Here is a 15,724-nt window from a genome sequence, read left to right on the forward strand (position 1 = left end):
CCTAGATCTGCCTAGAGGGGTTTGATGTAGCTAAATATCAAAGGTTATACCAAACAACAAGGCTTCGTCTGCAAGCTTGCATCATCCCTCGGAAATACATTGACATCACAACAGCTAGAGGCCGCTTTGGAATTGCTCATACACGTAGGGCTCCGTTTGCGGGTAGTCATGTGCTAAATGATATCATTATCCAGGCCAAATTGTACGATTTTCAGCTGTTCAATTGCCTCCCACTCACCGCTACACCAGGAAACACGTTTCCTTGCATCAATCAACCCTGAAGCAAGTTAGATCGCATTAGGGGCATTAAGGGTATGGATACCACGTTCAGGGCAGTCCTCGGTCCAGAAACAATTAGATATCCGTCAATATATGTGTGGACATGAAACTAGAAATACAGCTCTGGTGATTATCCATCACACTGCAGTCCACTTCAACTGTACACCCTCTGGGTTCCTTATCTGCAACGCCAGTTTGCTGACCGAGTCATTCACAAGCTCCAATAGTCTCCGTCGGACGTCTTCAGGGCGTTCGATACCGCCAGTCGCCAAGGCATCAACGCGCGCCGATCGGAACAGCGTTGCCATTGTCGCGACAAACTCGACTTCGGACATCTTCAAACCAGGACAAATTCTCGGGCCGCCTGACCAAGGTAAATAGGTGCCTTTTGGAGGGGTGATGATATCTCCCGACTCGTCGATCCAGCGCGACGGGCGGAACTCGCTCGCGTCAGGCCCCCAGTACTTAGGGTTCAGATGTATACTGAGTTGGCAGGCGTACACCTCCATCGGAGGTGTGAGAAGGTGGTCACCTCGCGGTCCCGTCAGGATCTGGGGCTCGAGACATGCTCGTGTGGTGTGCAGGACTGGAGGGAGAAGGCGGAGGGTTTCAAGCTGTTGCTGTCAGCGCCTGCAAGTTCTCAAGAGAATGATTGACATACCATCAAAGCCAATGTCCTCCGACATTTCGAATAAACGTCCTCGTACTTCCAACCCGCAGACTCGAGATCAAGACCCTGCAGCTCCTCCCGAAACCAATCCTGCCACTCCGGATATGCAGCCAAAAACGTAACCGCATAGCCATCGTATTCGCCGTTGTCTCAAACCCTGCCGTGCTAAAGATGAACAAACTGCCACTGATCTCCTCATCACTCAGAGAGAACCCCTCTTGTCCAGACCGTCGATCCTCATCGCTTAGCTGCAGCATCAGGGTCAAGAAGTTACTCCTCCTCGTCTCCGCCACGCCGCCTTGCTTCGCCGCCTGTCTCTCCTCATCCAATAACTCCTTCACATACCCAGAGACTCTCCCCATGTGAAATCCAAGTTTCCTGACTCCCGGCGGCATGAACGGCATCTGCAAAACCCGCGGCGGCAACATCGCAGCCTCCATGAAGAACTGTGTCGTCAACAACAACGCCTCAAAGTAGGCCGCCTTGCCCTGCTTGGTGCTCCCACTGTGACGGCGGAGGTTGGGTGCCCAAGGCTCCTTCTGGCTGAATCCAGCACGGCTAATGACGTTGATCGCGACGGACTTGAGGCAGTTGAGAGTCTCGTTGCCAGGGTGAGTGAGGATGTATTCGCGCATCGCGCGCGCTTGCTCGATACTCTCAGTCCAGACGGTGCGACTAATGCGTTCGTCGAGGTTCATGGCGAACATGCGACGGTGGCGTTTCCATTCATCGCCATTAGCCTATATCATGATTAGTGAGTTCTCCTGGAAAGGAGAAGATAAAAGGACGCACGCAAAAAACATTGGGGCCGAAAAACCCCAGAATCTTCGCGACAATGGGCGCCGGTGGGAAATCGATCCTTCTCGACAGAATACCATTGGCGAGTTCGGGTTCCGCACACCATATGCTGACTTCGTCGGGCGAAACCACGACGAAAGTGTCGCCGAGTTTATCGTGGTATTTGCGCTTGTTGCGGAACTCCCAGCCGTGGGTGACGATTTCGAGGCGCTCGTAAATGAAGTTGGGGAGATATTTCTGAAATTGCGGCTGGAGGGTTGGGCCGAGGATCATCCAGGGAATCGACTTTGACAGGATCGGGGTGACATAGACGGGGAAGCCGGTTTGGCGGGCGTGGTTGTAGAAACGGATGAAGGAGATGAGTTTGTATATTGTAAATGCTAGAGATAGGGTAGTGAGGATTGAGAAGGTGCTGAAGGCCATGGCTGCTGCTCGTTCCCCCTGGCGAGGAAGTTGGACAGATGGAGATGTCAAGACACAACAAAGAGCGCGGAGGAGGAGATAAAAGCCGGAGCGGCTGAAATGCAATAAAACCAGAGTCGCTGATTGGTGTGGTGTAAACAAAGAAAGTTAGCAGCTCGCCGTTTGACTGCGCCTCCAAATTTAACATGTCAGCCAATCTCCACCACCCTTCTTGAACTGAGAAATGCCGCAGGATCTGTAGTCCGCCTTGGAAATGATAATCTGTTAAATTATCTAGCCAAAGCACACTCAGACGAGAGCCTCCCTCTCTGCTGTATCCGACTAGGTTGATGTGCTCAGTGCTGATATATATATTGTAGGCAAATACTTGCTACCCAACTAAAAATTGATCGTGCACAATGATAGGACTGGCTAAATATCTTTCACTGCCCTTTACACATACTACAACTCTCGTTATAGTATACCCCTGATCAAATGCTGTGAAAACAGATTGAAAAACGGGCTGGAGAAAAGCAAATCCAATGGAGCATTACAGTTCTGACTCCAGCTTATGGCACTGACGAATTGCAGACAGAGTTGACTTGGTGTTCAAAGTGCATCTGAGCATCCGATACGGAACTGTTTGGAAGTTGAGCTGTCATGACAGCATATATCTATGCACAGTAGGGTACCGTACCTAGCCCTCACACTGGCCCGGATCCACGATCCATTGGAGATCCATCCACTGGTATCCATACCACATCGGGAGCTATTTTATCACACACACTAGCTTACTCTTGTGACATTCTTGATGTTCTCCGGGAATCCAGACGTCTTCACTGTGGTCTGGAGCTGTGCCGGAGAACATCTATCCATACTGATGTGGGGAGCCAAGCTGAAAGTGAGATTGAGGCACTCTCAGTGGCTGTACTTAAATGTTAAGAAGCGGGATTCGGAATCAAACAGTCTAGGAGTGCCCTGAATGAGTCGGGGCGAGCACAAAGAATGGAAAAGAGATCCACGCCAAATTACCCTGAACAACTTTGACTAGGACCAAGTCACTGGGCTTAAATGGGGGTTTGAAATCATAGGACAATTATTAATATTGACAGGAGCTTAGAAATCAGTATCAGGACTCGGCGAACTACTACCGAGCTGGGCACTCCTTGTTTACTCCCTATCTGCACAAATCCCAACGATCCATGCTACAGCTTCGGGTTTTCTCTAGTTGGACAAACCGTGACAATGACATTATGTCTAAACAGGCTTTTTCCCTACTAGGCCCCGGGTTCATCAGCGGGAAGTTTTGAATCCTCTCGTCGAGTCTAAGAAATACGACATCTCAAGCCTTATCCGTCGCGATTCCACTGCAGCAGTCTTCCACCAACGACGAATCAAAGCTGTTATAGAAACTCGAGGCGATGAATTAATCATCCGGCAACAGGTGTCAGGCAGTGATCTTGTTATTCATACTGCGAACGCCGACCATCTGCCGTCCGTGCGAGCCATCCTCGACGGCATCAGCAACACGCTGAAAACACTCAATCAACTATTTACATCCAGACGAGCGGAGCAGGCAGGGTGTCAGACGACTGGAGCGGCGCTTTAATATGCGTCAAGATATTCAACGACGAAACACCTGACTCTATCAACGCCCTTCCTGACGACGCCCCTCATCGGAATGTGGACTTGTCTATTATCCGTGAGAACTTTGGTGGTCGGGCGAAGATCGCACTTCTGATGCCACCTCTAATTTATGGCGTCAGCCAGCCCGACAAGAGAATTTCCATCCAGCTGCCCACGCTGGCTCGATACACCCTGAAAACGGGATACGCTGGCCAAGTTGGGGGAGGCCCCTCTGTCTGGAGCCAGATACACGTCAAGGACTTGGCCCGTGGGTACATTACAGTGCTAAGCTGGGTAGGACAAGCTCTAGTGAATGATGTACGAGCGGACCCCTACTGGTTCTGCGAGGATGGCCAGGAGCTGTCTTGGAATGATTGCGTCTGTGAGATTGGACGGGCTCTCTACCAAGCGGGAAAGATTGAGGACCCTACGCCCCGGAGCATTGCAGAAGCTAAGTTCAACGATATCTACGGAATTTATACCCCGATTGCGTTATGATCAACCCCCAGAAGTCGGGCGACTTGTCTACGAAAATTGGGATGGGAGGCGAAAAAGAAGTCGACGTTAGATTCACTAGTGCTGGACGAGATTCCTTTGATATTGGAACAAAGTGTCTAGAGAGGGCTGCTGATCTGTATAATTAGGCTCTAGCGCAAGTACGAAATCGAAGCGAATAATTTGGCTCTGCACCTTCAACCCAGTGTGATACCCAGAACAGAAGAAAAGGACACGGGCTGTGGGGATTAATCACATCTAGAATCAGATGAGAGAGGGTATGTACCAGCCCCGCCTTGTCCTCTGTATCCTGCTTCTTGCACTGAGAAATGCAGCCGACCGCGGTCATTTGAAGTTCATTTGCGCTGATAAAATTCTATCTAGATCCATTTTCATCAATGACGGTGACCTCCACGCTATGCTAAGGAACGAAGCTAAATAAGCTGCAACCACAAAAAGATGGACCTGGAAAGGTCGTATGCATTCAAACCTCTCGCACATCCTGCGTCTATTATCCAGAAGCGCCTTGTAACTATGCAGAGAAAACTTCGAGAAGTCCCCTGTGACTTGCCAACTAGTGTACCTTGTACCGCAGAGTCACCCCCTGTTTGACGAAAGCAGACCTAAGCTCAGCCAGCTTTTTTTGAAAGTCCCGGTCTGGTTGGGTCTTTCCAACAATAGTAATTTCGCTCAGCTTAGTGAAGGATTCTTTGTGCAAGGACAGTTTATCCAGTGTGGGAAGGATGAGCGAAGCATCTAGCCATTGGGATATGGACAGTGAGACGACATTGGGAGGCAGCCTGTGTCTCCGGCTCTTCGTATAGCTCATTTTGTCGTACAGAGCGACATCAGGGATGGCAAGGATCGAGAGCTCAGTATACCGGGACCAGCTCTGGAAGGTCTGCTCCGATTTGGAGGCGAGATCTCTCGAAGTCACAGCCCTGCTCAGAGAGACATTCAGCTCCTTCAATGACAGCTGGTGGAGGTAGAGTGTCGCTAATATGGGCCCCAGACGCACAAGCTTATTTTTAGGTGGTTGATACTCGCAGTAGAAAATTTCCAACCGCTTGATAGCGACCAAAAGTTTAGTGAGCATAGATACTGATATCCCGGGGACCTTGAGGCGCAATTCACGCAGGGTGTAGGACTTCGTGAACGGCACCCATGATGTGTACCGATCGAAGCAGTTGGTGTAGGAAATGGACAGGGTCTGGATCGAAGGTATATTGAGGCATTCCCGGTGGAACCCAAAGGCGACCCTTGTGCCTACGCCAGAGACGCCAAATTCAACCATGCTTGGGAAGTAACGCGGGCGAAGCAGCGATCCCCCCGGGGTAAAGAAGCCATGCATCACGCGGGTAAACAGGAATTGGAAGTCTGTAGAGTGCAAGGTTATGAATGCAGTGTTCCATGGCCAGGTCAAGTCACGACAGGTGAAGCCATTGTAGTGAAATGCGCTCATATTGGGCAGGTTGAGAAAGAGCTCAAACAGGTCCAAGACTGCATCACGGGCATTTCTGCGCTCTCCACGTCTTTCCCAGCCCTTTGGTATCTCATCATCAAACCCGGGCAGTGACGTCGCGAGTTTGACGCACCGCCATAGTGCACTCCTATCTTCATGTCCCGGCCCTAGACAAAATCCGTTTGGTCTGTCGTCCCACGCTGACACATCTGGGTGCTCATAGAACGACAACTTTTTCACACGCGCGCCTATCCGTGGATTTCTACTGACTGTCATGAGTAGCTGTCGCAGCTGAGGGATGCTTTTCACAGTGATAGAGCCGTAAAGAAGGGGCTGTGCGATGGCGTGGAATAGTTGGCAAGTAGCAGCAAGAGAGTGAAGGGCGTTAACGGCTTGACTCGGTTCACATGGTCTCAGATTGGTGCGAAGCTCTTCATCGCGCTCTTCAGCAAGGAATAGAAAGATCTGGCGAAGTACTTCGGTAGGGAGACGGCCGAAGCGACCTACTATGGGGACGCACTTGGTAGAATCCATGGCCGTGTCTGTATGACGGTCCGGCGAAGGGATCAAAGCGGATGATTGGTGAAGTCCGAGAAATGAGGCGACGTAGCTTTGAATTGGAAAGCTTGGAAACATGGGATGGTGAAAATCTTGCGACGTGCCCTGCAGGCGTAGCGTCAAGCGCGTGTAGATATTTCCACACCTCAGTATCCCAAGAACTGTTGTCACTAGTGTGGAGGGTCGTGTAGTGCCCATAATAATAGGACCAGGATCCAGGGCGAATCACAACCAACCAAGAAGTATAAGGTCGAACCTCGGGAGAAGGTTTGTGGGTCCGGAGATGATCGCCGAGTTGGAGAATGGCTTCAGTGCGGGGTGCTTCTGCTTCTTCACTCAACCTGCCTTTCTTCTCACCCCGACCTCAAGCCACAGACATTCACTCAGCCTGGCAAAATGGTCCTCTCCCAGCCCCCAAACCAGCATGTCATGAAGGCATTCGACCTGCGTGGCAAGGTCGCTGCTATCACAGGAGGAGCCCGGGGCATAGGTCTCGAAGTTGCCCGCGGTCTCGCGGAGGCTGGAGCAGATGTTTGTCCCTTTCTCACTGAACCATTACCGTACTCTGACGCCTTGTAGATTGCCATCATCTACAACTCCTCCCCAAACGCCGATGAAATTGCCACCGAGATCAGAACAGCCAACAACGTAACTGTAGGTGCCTACAAAGCCAATGTGACGGACCAGAATGAAATTGAGTCCACCATCGAACTCATCCGGGAACATTTCGGACGGCTTGATATCATCGTCGTCAATTCCGGAATCACGACCAATGTCCCGGCGGAGGATTACAGTGTTGCAGAGTGGAGGAAAATCATGGACGTGAACCTCGATGGTGCCTTTTACTCTGCTCAGGCGGCGGCAAGAATCTTCAAGGAACAGGGAAGTGGAAATGTTATTTTCACAGCGTCGGTGAGCGCGAGACTGGTCAATGTGCCTCAGAAGCAGGCAGCGGTACGTTACCTTGGAATGTGAGCTAGAAGGTCGTGCTGACAGCAATAGTACAATGCCTCAAAGGCCGCAGTCGTGCAGCTGGCAAAATGTCTATCAGTAGAATGGGTTGACTTTTGCCGCGTCAACTGCATCTCCCCTGGATTTATCGCGACGGAAATTCTGGACATCCACCCCAAGGAGTGGCAGGAGAAGTGGTATAGCATGATTCCGGCGCAGCGAATGGCGCAGGCGCATGAGCTGAAGGGGGTGAGTGCCTTTCGTGCTTTCTCCTGATCCACGCTGACCCCCTTTCTAGGCATATGTCTTCTGCGCATCTGACGCATCTAGCTATATGACGGGCGCTGATATTGTGATTGATGGTGGATACACCCTTCCGTAAGGTGGTGACGAATGACTTTGTATCTATTCGCTGAATTGTACTAAATTGAAGATTTGCCTGGTTTCTTTGATGACGACGCAAACAAGCGAAGCGGATGGTAAACCCGTCGACGGAAAATCCCTCCATGGTGTGTTACTTTGCAAAGCGAGAACCTTGTCTTCCCACATCAACTTTCTCTTGAATTTCCCTGTACCCGCCCTTGTGCTTGCTCATCATTCTTCTTTCAATCTACCATCTATCTTCTACATATTCTTGTCGTCGCCCCAATGGCACTCCAGGCAATCCGTTACTACGAAGCCGGCTATTGGGACCGCTACCTCACTTGCTTGATCTGCGGCTCCGACATCGCCGACTACAATCCACGTTTCATCTCGAGTCGAAAGGACTGGGTGCGTCTGAAGCGAAGGCGGCGCTGGAGAAGCACCATCGTCCCCGCGAAGGAGATTGAGGAGGACGATTTCGCCAGCAATCCTCAGGAGTGAATGCAGTTTCATCGCGCCAGTGAGTCCCGTTGTCTTCCTTAGAGCTACTCGCTGACCGATGGTCCACCATTAGTTCTCCTGGACCCCCTGACAAACGAATACTCCCTCTCCGGAATTGGCTCCGGCTCGTACTCCCAGCCCTACCGCTCCGTTCCGGCGACGAAAACAGAGCACGGATCGCTGGGATCATCCTGAAGACCGACTGCTGGAACGTCCACTACTACATGGCGAACATTATGGGCCATGATGAGAACCGTGAGGCTGGACAGAGAATCGGCTACCCCGTGCATGCTCATTGCTGGAAGCTAGCGAACCAGATTATCGGTCCGGGAATGGTGAAACCGAATCTGGCCGTATTGGTGCAATCGATCGAAAGCTTTTGGCAAAACAACTTTGCCAACTGGAAGTTTAGACCGGGGACGTGCGCTCTCAAACACGACCAGAGACCACGCCGTCGGCGGGTCCAGAAGCACGAATGGGGTACTGCAAGATTTCATGGCCCTGCAATGGTAAATGAACCCGAGGGGTTGCTACGGATCCGTGACCTGGAGGCAGTAGCTACCCGTTACATCGTCACGAACCAGCCTCATCGCCAGCCCACACCTTCCCTCGCAAGCTCGTACACCAATATACCCGTGGATATTGCGATGAATATTATGGACATGGTCCTTGGCGACAGTCGTCCAGGATACGTCCAGGAACAAAGCATCCGGGACGCCAGGAACACCTTGGCAGCGTTCCAGTGGAAACTGCCGGATGAGTTTTGGATTGCCAGGACTATGGAAGCTCAAAGCATGCTACTTATAGGCAATGGGGGCGCTAGGGATGATTTGGTCAATTTGGATTGGAATCGCTTCGGACCGGCATATTATTCCCTCACCCGTCGTCCGCATTGGCTTGAGAAGAGTGGCTCGAATCACCTAGCTCGGGTACTAGGTATTCTCGATCAGGTGGAGAGAATATTCAACGAGGCTATTGCAAAGGAGAATGCGGCGTGAATTTGGCTTGGTGCCTTGAAGGTTGATCTGCGCCTCCGACTAAGGCTTTATGCTCATAGTCTCAGTACTGGAATCTAGTCCTCATTATACACCTCATACCGGTACTGCGCTGCCGTATGGTCGTCTCTTACTCTACTCTGCCCAGGGCCATAGACGCGCTCCCGCATAGTCCCAGTCTCCCCTTTCGGAGCATAAACTCCCCTCCTTCTAAGCTCCGGCACTAACAGCTCAACGACGTCCTCGAACGTCCCGGGCGTCCACACATACCCGATATTGAACCCATCCAGATCTGCAACCCTGATCCAGTCTTCCATAATATCGGCTACCTTCTCCGGAGTACCCACCGCGACAGGCCCATTACCGCCGATCGAGATAATTTTGCCAATGTTGCGTGGCGTCCACTTTGGTACGTCTGCACCGTGGTAGGAGAGTGTGTTGATGGAAGAGTGCACCCGCGCGTCAACATGCACGTCTTCAGGCTTGATCTCTGTATCGAGATCGAATTTGCTCAAATCAATGCCTGCACCTGTTAGCACTTTGTTTTTAAACCGAGTAGAGAGAGCATACCGATATTCGAACTATAAAACGCCAGCCCACCCTCTGCACTCGCCAAGTCCAGAGCCTCCTGATACTTACCTTGCGCCTCCTCTTCCGTCTTTCCTAGGATTGGAGTAAAGATCGCGAACACCTTCACACTTTGCGGATCACGCCCTGTATTCTTCGCTTCTTCACGAATGATTTTGATCCTAGGAGCCAGGATATGTGGGCTCGGCGCAGAGACAAAGATCCCCTCTGCATGTTTCACCCCGAAAGCAATGCCAGCAGGTGAAGTTCCAGCCTGGAAAAGGAATGGTGTTCGCTGAGGCGAGGGATCGAGGATATGTGGACCGTCAATGTTGAAGTGCTCGCCGTGGTGGTGGACGAACTTGATCTGGCTGGGGTCGGTGTAGATTCCGCTTTGCGGGTTCTCTTGCAGGGCCGAGTCGGACCAGGAGCCTTCCCAGAGTCTGAGGCGGTTTCAATATCCGGAGTTTAAAGTTGGGTGGAGGCCTTACTTGTACAGAACCCGAAGATACTCGTCCGCAATCTCATACCGCTTGTCGTGCTCGACCAGTGGAAGGCCAACGGCTTTTGACGCAGACGCTTTCCACGATGTGACGATATTCCACCCGAAGCGACCGCCTGTTAGGTGGTCGAGTGTGGAGAAGCGTTTTGCCACGACATATGGCGCTTCGTAGGATGTTGAGGTTGTGATTGCGAATCCTAGGTTCTTTGTTACTGTGGCCATCGCTGTTATCGGCTGCCAGTTGCGCCGTTAGCTGTGCTTCCAGAACCCACCTCCCAGCATGCAATGTCAAAAACTCGAAGAAAGAAGACGTACGATACTCGGATCCCCCATCGGAAACTGCGTCGCCTCTCTTATCGCCGTATCGCCTTTGCCCTGATACGTATCGTACAGTCCATAAGAGTCGGCCAGGAATAGCGCATTGAAGTCGCCCTTCTCCAGAATCTTCGCCAGATTTGTCCAGTATGACAGGTCCCTGCGTTTCGTTGCCGCCCGGTCATTTGGATGCTTCCATTGTCCGAAGGAGAGATGTCCGACAGTGAACATGTCGAAGCCGTTGAGGAGAATGCGCTTCTTTGCCGGGGTACCACCGGCTTGAGGAGCGGTGTCGGTCATGTTGATCTGCCTTGGATGTAATTGACCCACGGGATGCGTTAACTACTCAGAGCAGGTGTGTACCGAAAGATGTTTTGCTAAGGTGAGGTTTGAGGACCGCAGCATGTCCATTGACAAGGCTCAGTTGGAGAAGTTTTGCTTGCGTTCATGCCCCTCGCAATGACGCGATGGTGCAACAAGCATCAAGGGTTTTTAGATGAGGAGCTGGCTGACAATGAATGACTCGCAGGGTTCACCTCGAGCCTAATCGTTTAGAGATCAGAGTTGGAGACAGGTATTCAATAGGCCATCTTATTTCTATGCTTTGTATGCAAACACAATTATAGCCTGAATGTCGTCTTCCGCCTCGTATCAAGGCTCTCTATCCTCCCGGCAGGATGCGCACACCATCTCTACCCCAACTGGTGCAACAACACGTGGAGATCGCGACTGCCTGTGCTGTCAAATCTTCGATCCATCAACAGGTGTTGCTGGTCCTATTGGCGATGATGGCGACTCGGTTCCACTAGCAGCAAGTCGCTCCTCCTCCTCCACCTCAAGTCTCTTCTCCCGGTTCGCAAAGTACCTCAGCACAAAGATCATCGCAAATTGCAGCACACTGATTCCCGACATAATACTATATCCCATCGTAAACTTGGGGGCGTATTTCGATGTGTCCAAAATCACCACTGTAACCCTGTCAGCCATAGCTTCCTATATACCACCCCATTTCAGGAGCAAACTATGGGAATACATACCAGGAACCCAGGCAACGAAAGCCTGGCCAAACGTCTGCGCAACACCAATAACAATCGCGCGCTCCTCTGCATCTTTATGACAGATTTCATTTGCCCAGGCGTATAGGACAGGCCAGAAGCCCCAACTTGCGCCGTTGAGCATGTACCCAAAGAATGTCGCCCCGTAATTTGGGCCCACTGCGACAATAACCATGCCGATAAAGTTGATCACCTAAACCGTACTGTCAGCACATTGAGGGCAGTGGGTGCGAAGAAGCGTACAGCGGGAATAATCAGGATCTCCCATCTCTTCCCGCCCAGGCCGTCGGAGAGCCAACTGTACAGCAGCGTTGTAACAAGCCCACAGGCCTGCGCAGCTGTCGGGAAGAGATTGATCTGATACACTGAGAAACGGTCGAGAGATTTCAACCAAACAGCGAAATAGTTCAGCGGTTGTGTCACGACGCAATGGAAACTGTCATACCAGCATTAGCATCCCCTCTTACATTCTTCCAGATCAGCTAAGAGAACTCACATCAGCGTCGCAATAAACGCATACATTGGCCACCGCGAAAAGATCCTCTTTACCTTTTTCACCGTCAACCTCACCGGCGCCCGGCGATCAATCTCCTCCATGCGCGCCTTAGCCTGCTGTAACTTCTCAGGCCTCAACCACCGCGCTTTGCAATTATACGGGTTATCGGGAACTGCAAAGAAACCGTATAGCGCGGCAGGAACAGAAATTACACCGCAGAAGATAAACAGCCACCGCCATCCAGGAAGACCTAAGTGTCCGTCCATGCCTTTGTAGATTCCGGCTTGGAGGTAGCCGCTGAACATGCTTGCAGCGTATGAGGCGGAGTAGAAGATTGCGATTCGCTTTGACAGTTCTTTACCCATTAGTTTTTTATTCTGCGATGGATACAATGGCGAAGGAGAATACCTTTCGGCGTATACCAACTCCCCATAATCGTCAACACACCCACAGCAAACGGGCTCTCGAGCATGCCGATCAAAAACCGCAGGGCAAAGACAGCCTTGACGTTCTTCACAGCCGCAAAGCAGAAGGTGATGATCGACCATAATAATTCCACCGTCGGGATATAATACGACGGGCGCACCCGGGTAAGCAAAAATTGCGACGGGATCTGCCCGATCAGATACCCGCACGTGAAGAATGTTTGCAGCAGGTTGTATTGATTCCCCTGGAAGTTGAGGTCTTCTTTCATGCCGGAGACGTAGGCGTTTGTAATGTTGCCGCTGTCGAGGAGGCGGATGAAATAGCCGTATGTCGCCCACGATCTGGATTTGTGAGCGCTGAGACAGTAAAAAGCGAGAGGGGAACGTACAGGATGAAGATGTCGAGTGTCCGAACGAGCTTTCTTTCCTCCTCGTTGCGATAGCCTGCGTCCCAGATTACGGCTTCGATGCGCTGCCATCGGGTTTTGGGTGGGGGGTCGGGGCCATCAAGAGAGGCTACCTGCGTCTGGGCGACCTGCTTGTCGGCCATTGTGAGTTATGAAGATATCAGTCTCAGAAACAGAGACCAAAAGCTATACGGAGTGGATGAACAAACCCCAAGGTCGTTATCTATAAAGTCTGCCACCAGCCGGTCGTCCGGAGAAAAATTCAACGAGTCTGGACCGACTCCACAATGGAGGCTTCGACGTCAATCCCTGCTTTTGGCACGCCATTGGGGTACTGCTCATTTCGGTGGGCCCTGCACTGATAGAACACCTGCACCTTTTGGACACGGCTGAATTCGAGGGTCTTCAACCTACTCCAACTCTCGCGTGCGAATCGTCTATATATCGTGATTCTCACGAGTCGTGCCATGTCGCAATGCAGACTTCCAGCTCTGGATATATATTGACGAGCGCAATGAGTCGCAGTAGGGGAGTTGTACCAAGGAGTATAGCAATCCTTCTGATCCCACTCTATACAGATAACTATACCACAATTTGAAAATTATCATGGCCCCCTCGGCAGTCGCGCCACCACAACACACGGACGAGGAAATCCTCAATGACCTGAAAGGCCCGCTTATCACCGCCGAGTCAGTTTCACTCCTGGATGAGAGCCAAGACAGTCTTCCTCGAACTATCAATCCTCCATTTGTCTTGGAGAGTCACCCCGTGGACGAGAAAATCCCGCTCAAGGCGATCGTTATCGGAGCTGGCATTACAGGAATCACAGCGGGCATTTTGCTTCCCGCCAAGGTCCCGGGTCTAAGTTTGACGATTTATGAGCGCTACACTGATATCGTATGTTACTCCGATTGCAAGAGGTCAATATATCGTTCTGATGATATAGGGCGGCGTCTGGCACGCAAATACCTATCCTGGCGTGCGCTGTGATGTTCCTTCTCATGTATGTTTTTGATGCTGGTTTAAGTGCTTGTTCTGATTTAACCAGGTCTACCAATCAACCTTCTCTCCTAGTACAACCTGGAGTGAAAACTACTCTCGAGGGGCTGAAATCAAACATTACTGGAAATCCCTCGCAACAAAATACGACGTGTGGAAGTACATCACCACCAATACCGAAGTCCTAGACGCGCGGTGGTCAGACTCAACTGCCAAATGGACTGTCAGCATTCGAACCACCAATCCCGAAACAGGAGAGGTCATAACCAAAACAGACGAGAGTGACTTCGTGATCCTTTCAAGCGGTCGGTTCAGTCGGCCGACTCTCCCTAACATCCCGGGTATTGAAGGGTACAGGGGACGAGTTATCCATACAGGTGCTTGGGATACAAGTTTCGATCCAGCCGGAAAGACTGTAGCTCTCATCGGCAACGGGGCATCTGGTCTACAGATCCTTCCTGAGCTACAAAAGGTTGCCACCCGTGTTGACCACTACACACGCAACCCAACCTGGGTCGCCGGCTCACTAGGGAAAGAGAAACTCTCCCGCGACATACCTATCTCCGAAGACCTGAAATCCACGTGGAGCAGTAATAGTGAAGAGTACCACAAATACCGCAAGGAACTCGAGTCGCAGGCCTGGAGCCGGTTTGCGATCGTCGAGAAGGGCGGCGAGGTAAATAAGACTGCAAGAGAGGAGTTCAAAAAGCTCATGGCGCAACGGCTCGGCGATCGTCAAGATCTGCTTCCCCTTGTTCTACCGGACTTCGCGCCGAATTGTCGGAGACTCACCCCCGGGCCGGGGTACCTCGAGGCTATCGGCAAACCGAACGTCGAATACATCCGCACTCCCATCTCAACATTCACAGAATCAGGGCTTCGAACAGATGACGGAAAGGAGAGAGACGTCGACGCAGTGATCTGCGCCACCGGCGCAGCAACGAACACCTCCCCCGCAATCCCAATCTACAACGGCAAAGGAGAAAACCTCCAATCATCCTGGTCTGTCGGCGGCGACCCAGGATTCCCAGATACATACCTCGGCATGGCCGCGCCGAACTTCCCAAACCTGCTTTTCGTGCTTGGTCCGAACTCCGGCTCTGGATTTGCAGGGACTGTCCCGCATACGATCGAGACGCAGGTCACGTATATTGCGAAAGTGCTGAGGAAGGTCTCGAGTCAGCGGATACGCACAATCACGCCTTCGCAAGCTGCGGTGAGGGACTTCCGCGCTTACTGCGAGTCGTTTTTCCCAACCACTGTGTTGTCTGAGACATGTAGCAGCTGGTATAACAACCACACGAAGAACGGGCGGATTGTCGCTGTTTGGCCGGGGAGTGGCGCGCATGTGCATTATATCCGGAAGGAGGTGCGGTGGGAGGATTTTGAGTACACGCATCATAATCCCCAGGGGAACCGGTTTGGGTATTTTGGGAATGGATGGACTAGACGGGATGTTGAGGCGAAGGGGACTGGGGACAGGGTGGGTGAGATTGACTTTGCGTACTATTTGAAGCAGGAAGCGACGGAGGAAGGAGGGGTCGATTTGAGGGGGTATCATGAGCAGTGGTGGGAGGCTTGAACGTTCTTAAGGAATTGATATGTATCCAAACGCTGGAAAGCATTTCGCTTTCGTTTGCAAGCTCAGAATGTACATGCTATGCTTATAGATAACTGGGTAGCACCACTGAAGGACTTCTTCGTCTCTAGTTGCTAGTAATTCCCTGCACGTTAACAGCGCATTCAAAAGTCCGAGCCATAAAACCGTTTCCACTCACAATATCAAACTCGAGATAATGTCCTATGTCTCCCACATGGTTTTGATTGTTTATTATTTGCTTGTTACAGCCTAAACAGA

At 51.5% G+C, this 15,724-nt stretch overlaps 8 protein-coding genes across 8 annotated transcripts; 3 read left to right on the plus strand and 5 right to left on the minus strand.

Annotated features, from left to right (window-relative positions):
• Nucleotides 1-9: 9 nt before the first annotated feature.
• BJY04DRAFT_227112 (cytochrome P450) lies at nucleotides 10-2,170 on the minus strand (the record flags this gene model as incomplete). Its single annotated transcript, XM_073718560.1, has 4 exons — nucleotides 10-893; nucleotides 941-1,098; nucleotides 1,131-1,689; nucleotides 1,742-2,170. 4 exons carry the CDS (start codon nucleotides 2,168-2,170, stop codon nucleotides 417-419), a joined length of 1,623 nt encoding a protein of 540 aa, XP_073572286.1. The 3' UTR covers nucleotides 10-416.
• A 2,674-nt stretch (nucleotides 2,171-4,844) lies between these two features.
• Nucleotides 4,845-6,266, minus strand: BJY04DRAFT_217383 (uncharacterized protein; the record flags this gene model as incomplete). The annotated part of the gene is made up of 1 exon (XM_073716021.1): nucleotides 4,845-6,266. One exon carries the CDS (start codon nucleotides 6,264-6,266, stop codon nucleotides 4,845-4,847), a length of 1,422 nt encoding a protein of 473 aa, XP_073572287.1.
• Nucleotides 6,267-6,634: 368 nt separating this feature from the next.
• BJY04DRAFT_187145 (SDR family oxidoreductase) lies at nucleotides 6,635-7,654 on the plus strand. The gene is made up of 4 exons (XM_073710996.1): nucleotides 6,635-6,821; nucleotides 6,870-7,244; nucleotides 7,293-7,490; nucleotides 7,540-7,654. Exons 1-4 carry the CDS (start codon nucleotides 6,687-6,689, stop codon nucleotides 7,621-7,623), a joined length of 792 nt encoding a protein of 263 aa, XP_073572288.1. The 5' UTR covers nucleotides 6,635-6,686; the 3' UTR covers nucleotides 7,624-7,654.
• Nucleotides 7,655-7,889: 235 nt separating this feature from the next.
• Nucleotides 7,890-9,103, plus strand: BJY04DRAFT_217385 (uncharacterized protein; the record flags this gene model as incomplete). The annotated part of the gene is made up of 2 exons (XM_073716022.1): nucleotides 7,890-8,101; nucleotides 8,179-9,103. 2 exons carry the CDS (start codon nucleotides 7,890-7,892, stop codon nucleotides 9,101-9,103), a joined length of 1,137 nt encoding a protein of 378 aa, XP_073572289.1.
• A 74-nt stretch (nucleotides 9,104-9,177) lies between these two features.
• Nucleotides 9,178-10,784, minus strand: BJY04DRAFT_207020 (luciferase-like domain-containing protein; the record flags this gene model as incomplete). The annotated part of the gene is made up of 4 exons (XM_073713798.1): nucleotides 9,178-9,623; nucleotides 9,671-10,110; nucleotides 10,159-10,403; nucleotides 10,485-10,784. 4 exons carry the CDS (start codon nucleotides 10,782-10,784, stop codon nucleotides 9,178-9,180), a joined length of 1,431 nt encoding a protein of 476 aa, XP_073572290.1.
• A 288-nt stretch (nucleotides 10,785-11,072) lies between these two features.
• BJY04DRAFT_187148 (uncharacterized protein) lies at nucleotides 11,073-11,537 on the minus strand. Its single transcript, XM_073710997.1, has one exon. The coding sequence runs from the start codon at nucleotides 11,469-11,471 to the stop codon at nucleotides 11,226-11,228; it is 246 nt and encodes an 81-aa protein (XP_073572292.1). The 5' UTR covers nucleotides 11,472-11,537; the 3' UTR covers nucleotides 11,073-11,225.
• On the minus strand, nucleotides 11,073-13,055 carry BJY04DRAFT_227116 (major facilitator superfamily domain-containing protein). The gene is made up of 5 exons (XM_073718561.1): nucleotides 12,850-13,055; nucleotides 12,444-12,802; nucleotides 12,036-12,390; nucleotides 11,783-11,975; nucleotides 11,073-11,732 (listed from the first exon to the last, which is right to left on the minus strand). Exons 1-5 carry the CDS (start codon nucleotides 13,008-13,010, stop codon nucleotides 11,478-11,480), a joined length of 1,323 nt encoding a protein of 440 aa, XP_073572291.1. The 5' UTR covers nucleotides 13,011-13,055; the 3' UTR covers nucleotides 11,073-11,477.
• A 323-nt stretch (nucleotides 13,056-13,378) lies between these two features.
• On the plus strand, nucleotides 13,379-15,460 carry BJY04DRAFT_227120 (flavin-containing monooxygenase). Its single transcript, XM_073718562.1, has 3 exons — nucleotides 13,379-13,764; nucleotides 13,814-13,870; nucleotides 13,916-15,460. Exons 1-3 carry the CDS (start codon nucleotides 13,474-13,476, stop codon nucleotides 15,446-15,448), a joined length of 1,881 nt encoding a protein of 626 aa, XP_073572293.1. The 5' UTR covers nucleotides 13,379-13,473; the 3' UTR covers nucleotides 15,449-15,460.
• The last annotated feature ends 264 nt before the right edge of the window (nucleotides 15,461-15,724 follow it).

This window comes from Aspergillus karnatakaensis (assembly GCF_047715665.1).
Source record: "Aspergillus karnatakaensis strain CBS 102800 unplaced genomic scaffold BJY04scaffold_19, whole genome shotgun sequence".
NCBI lineage: Eukaryota > Fungi > Ascomycota > Eurotiomycetes > Eurotiales > Aspergillaceae > Aspergillus > Aspergillus karnatakaensis.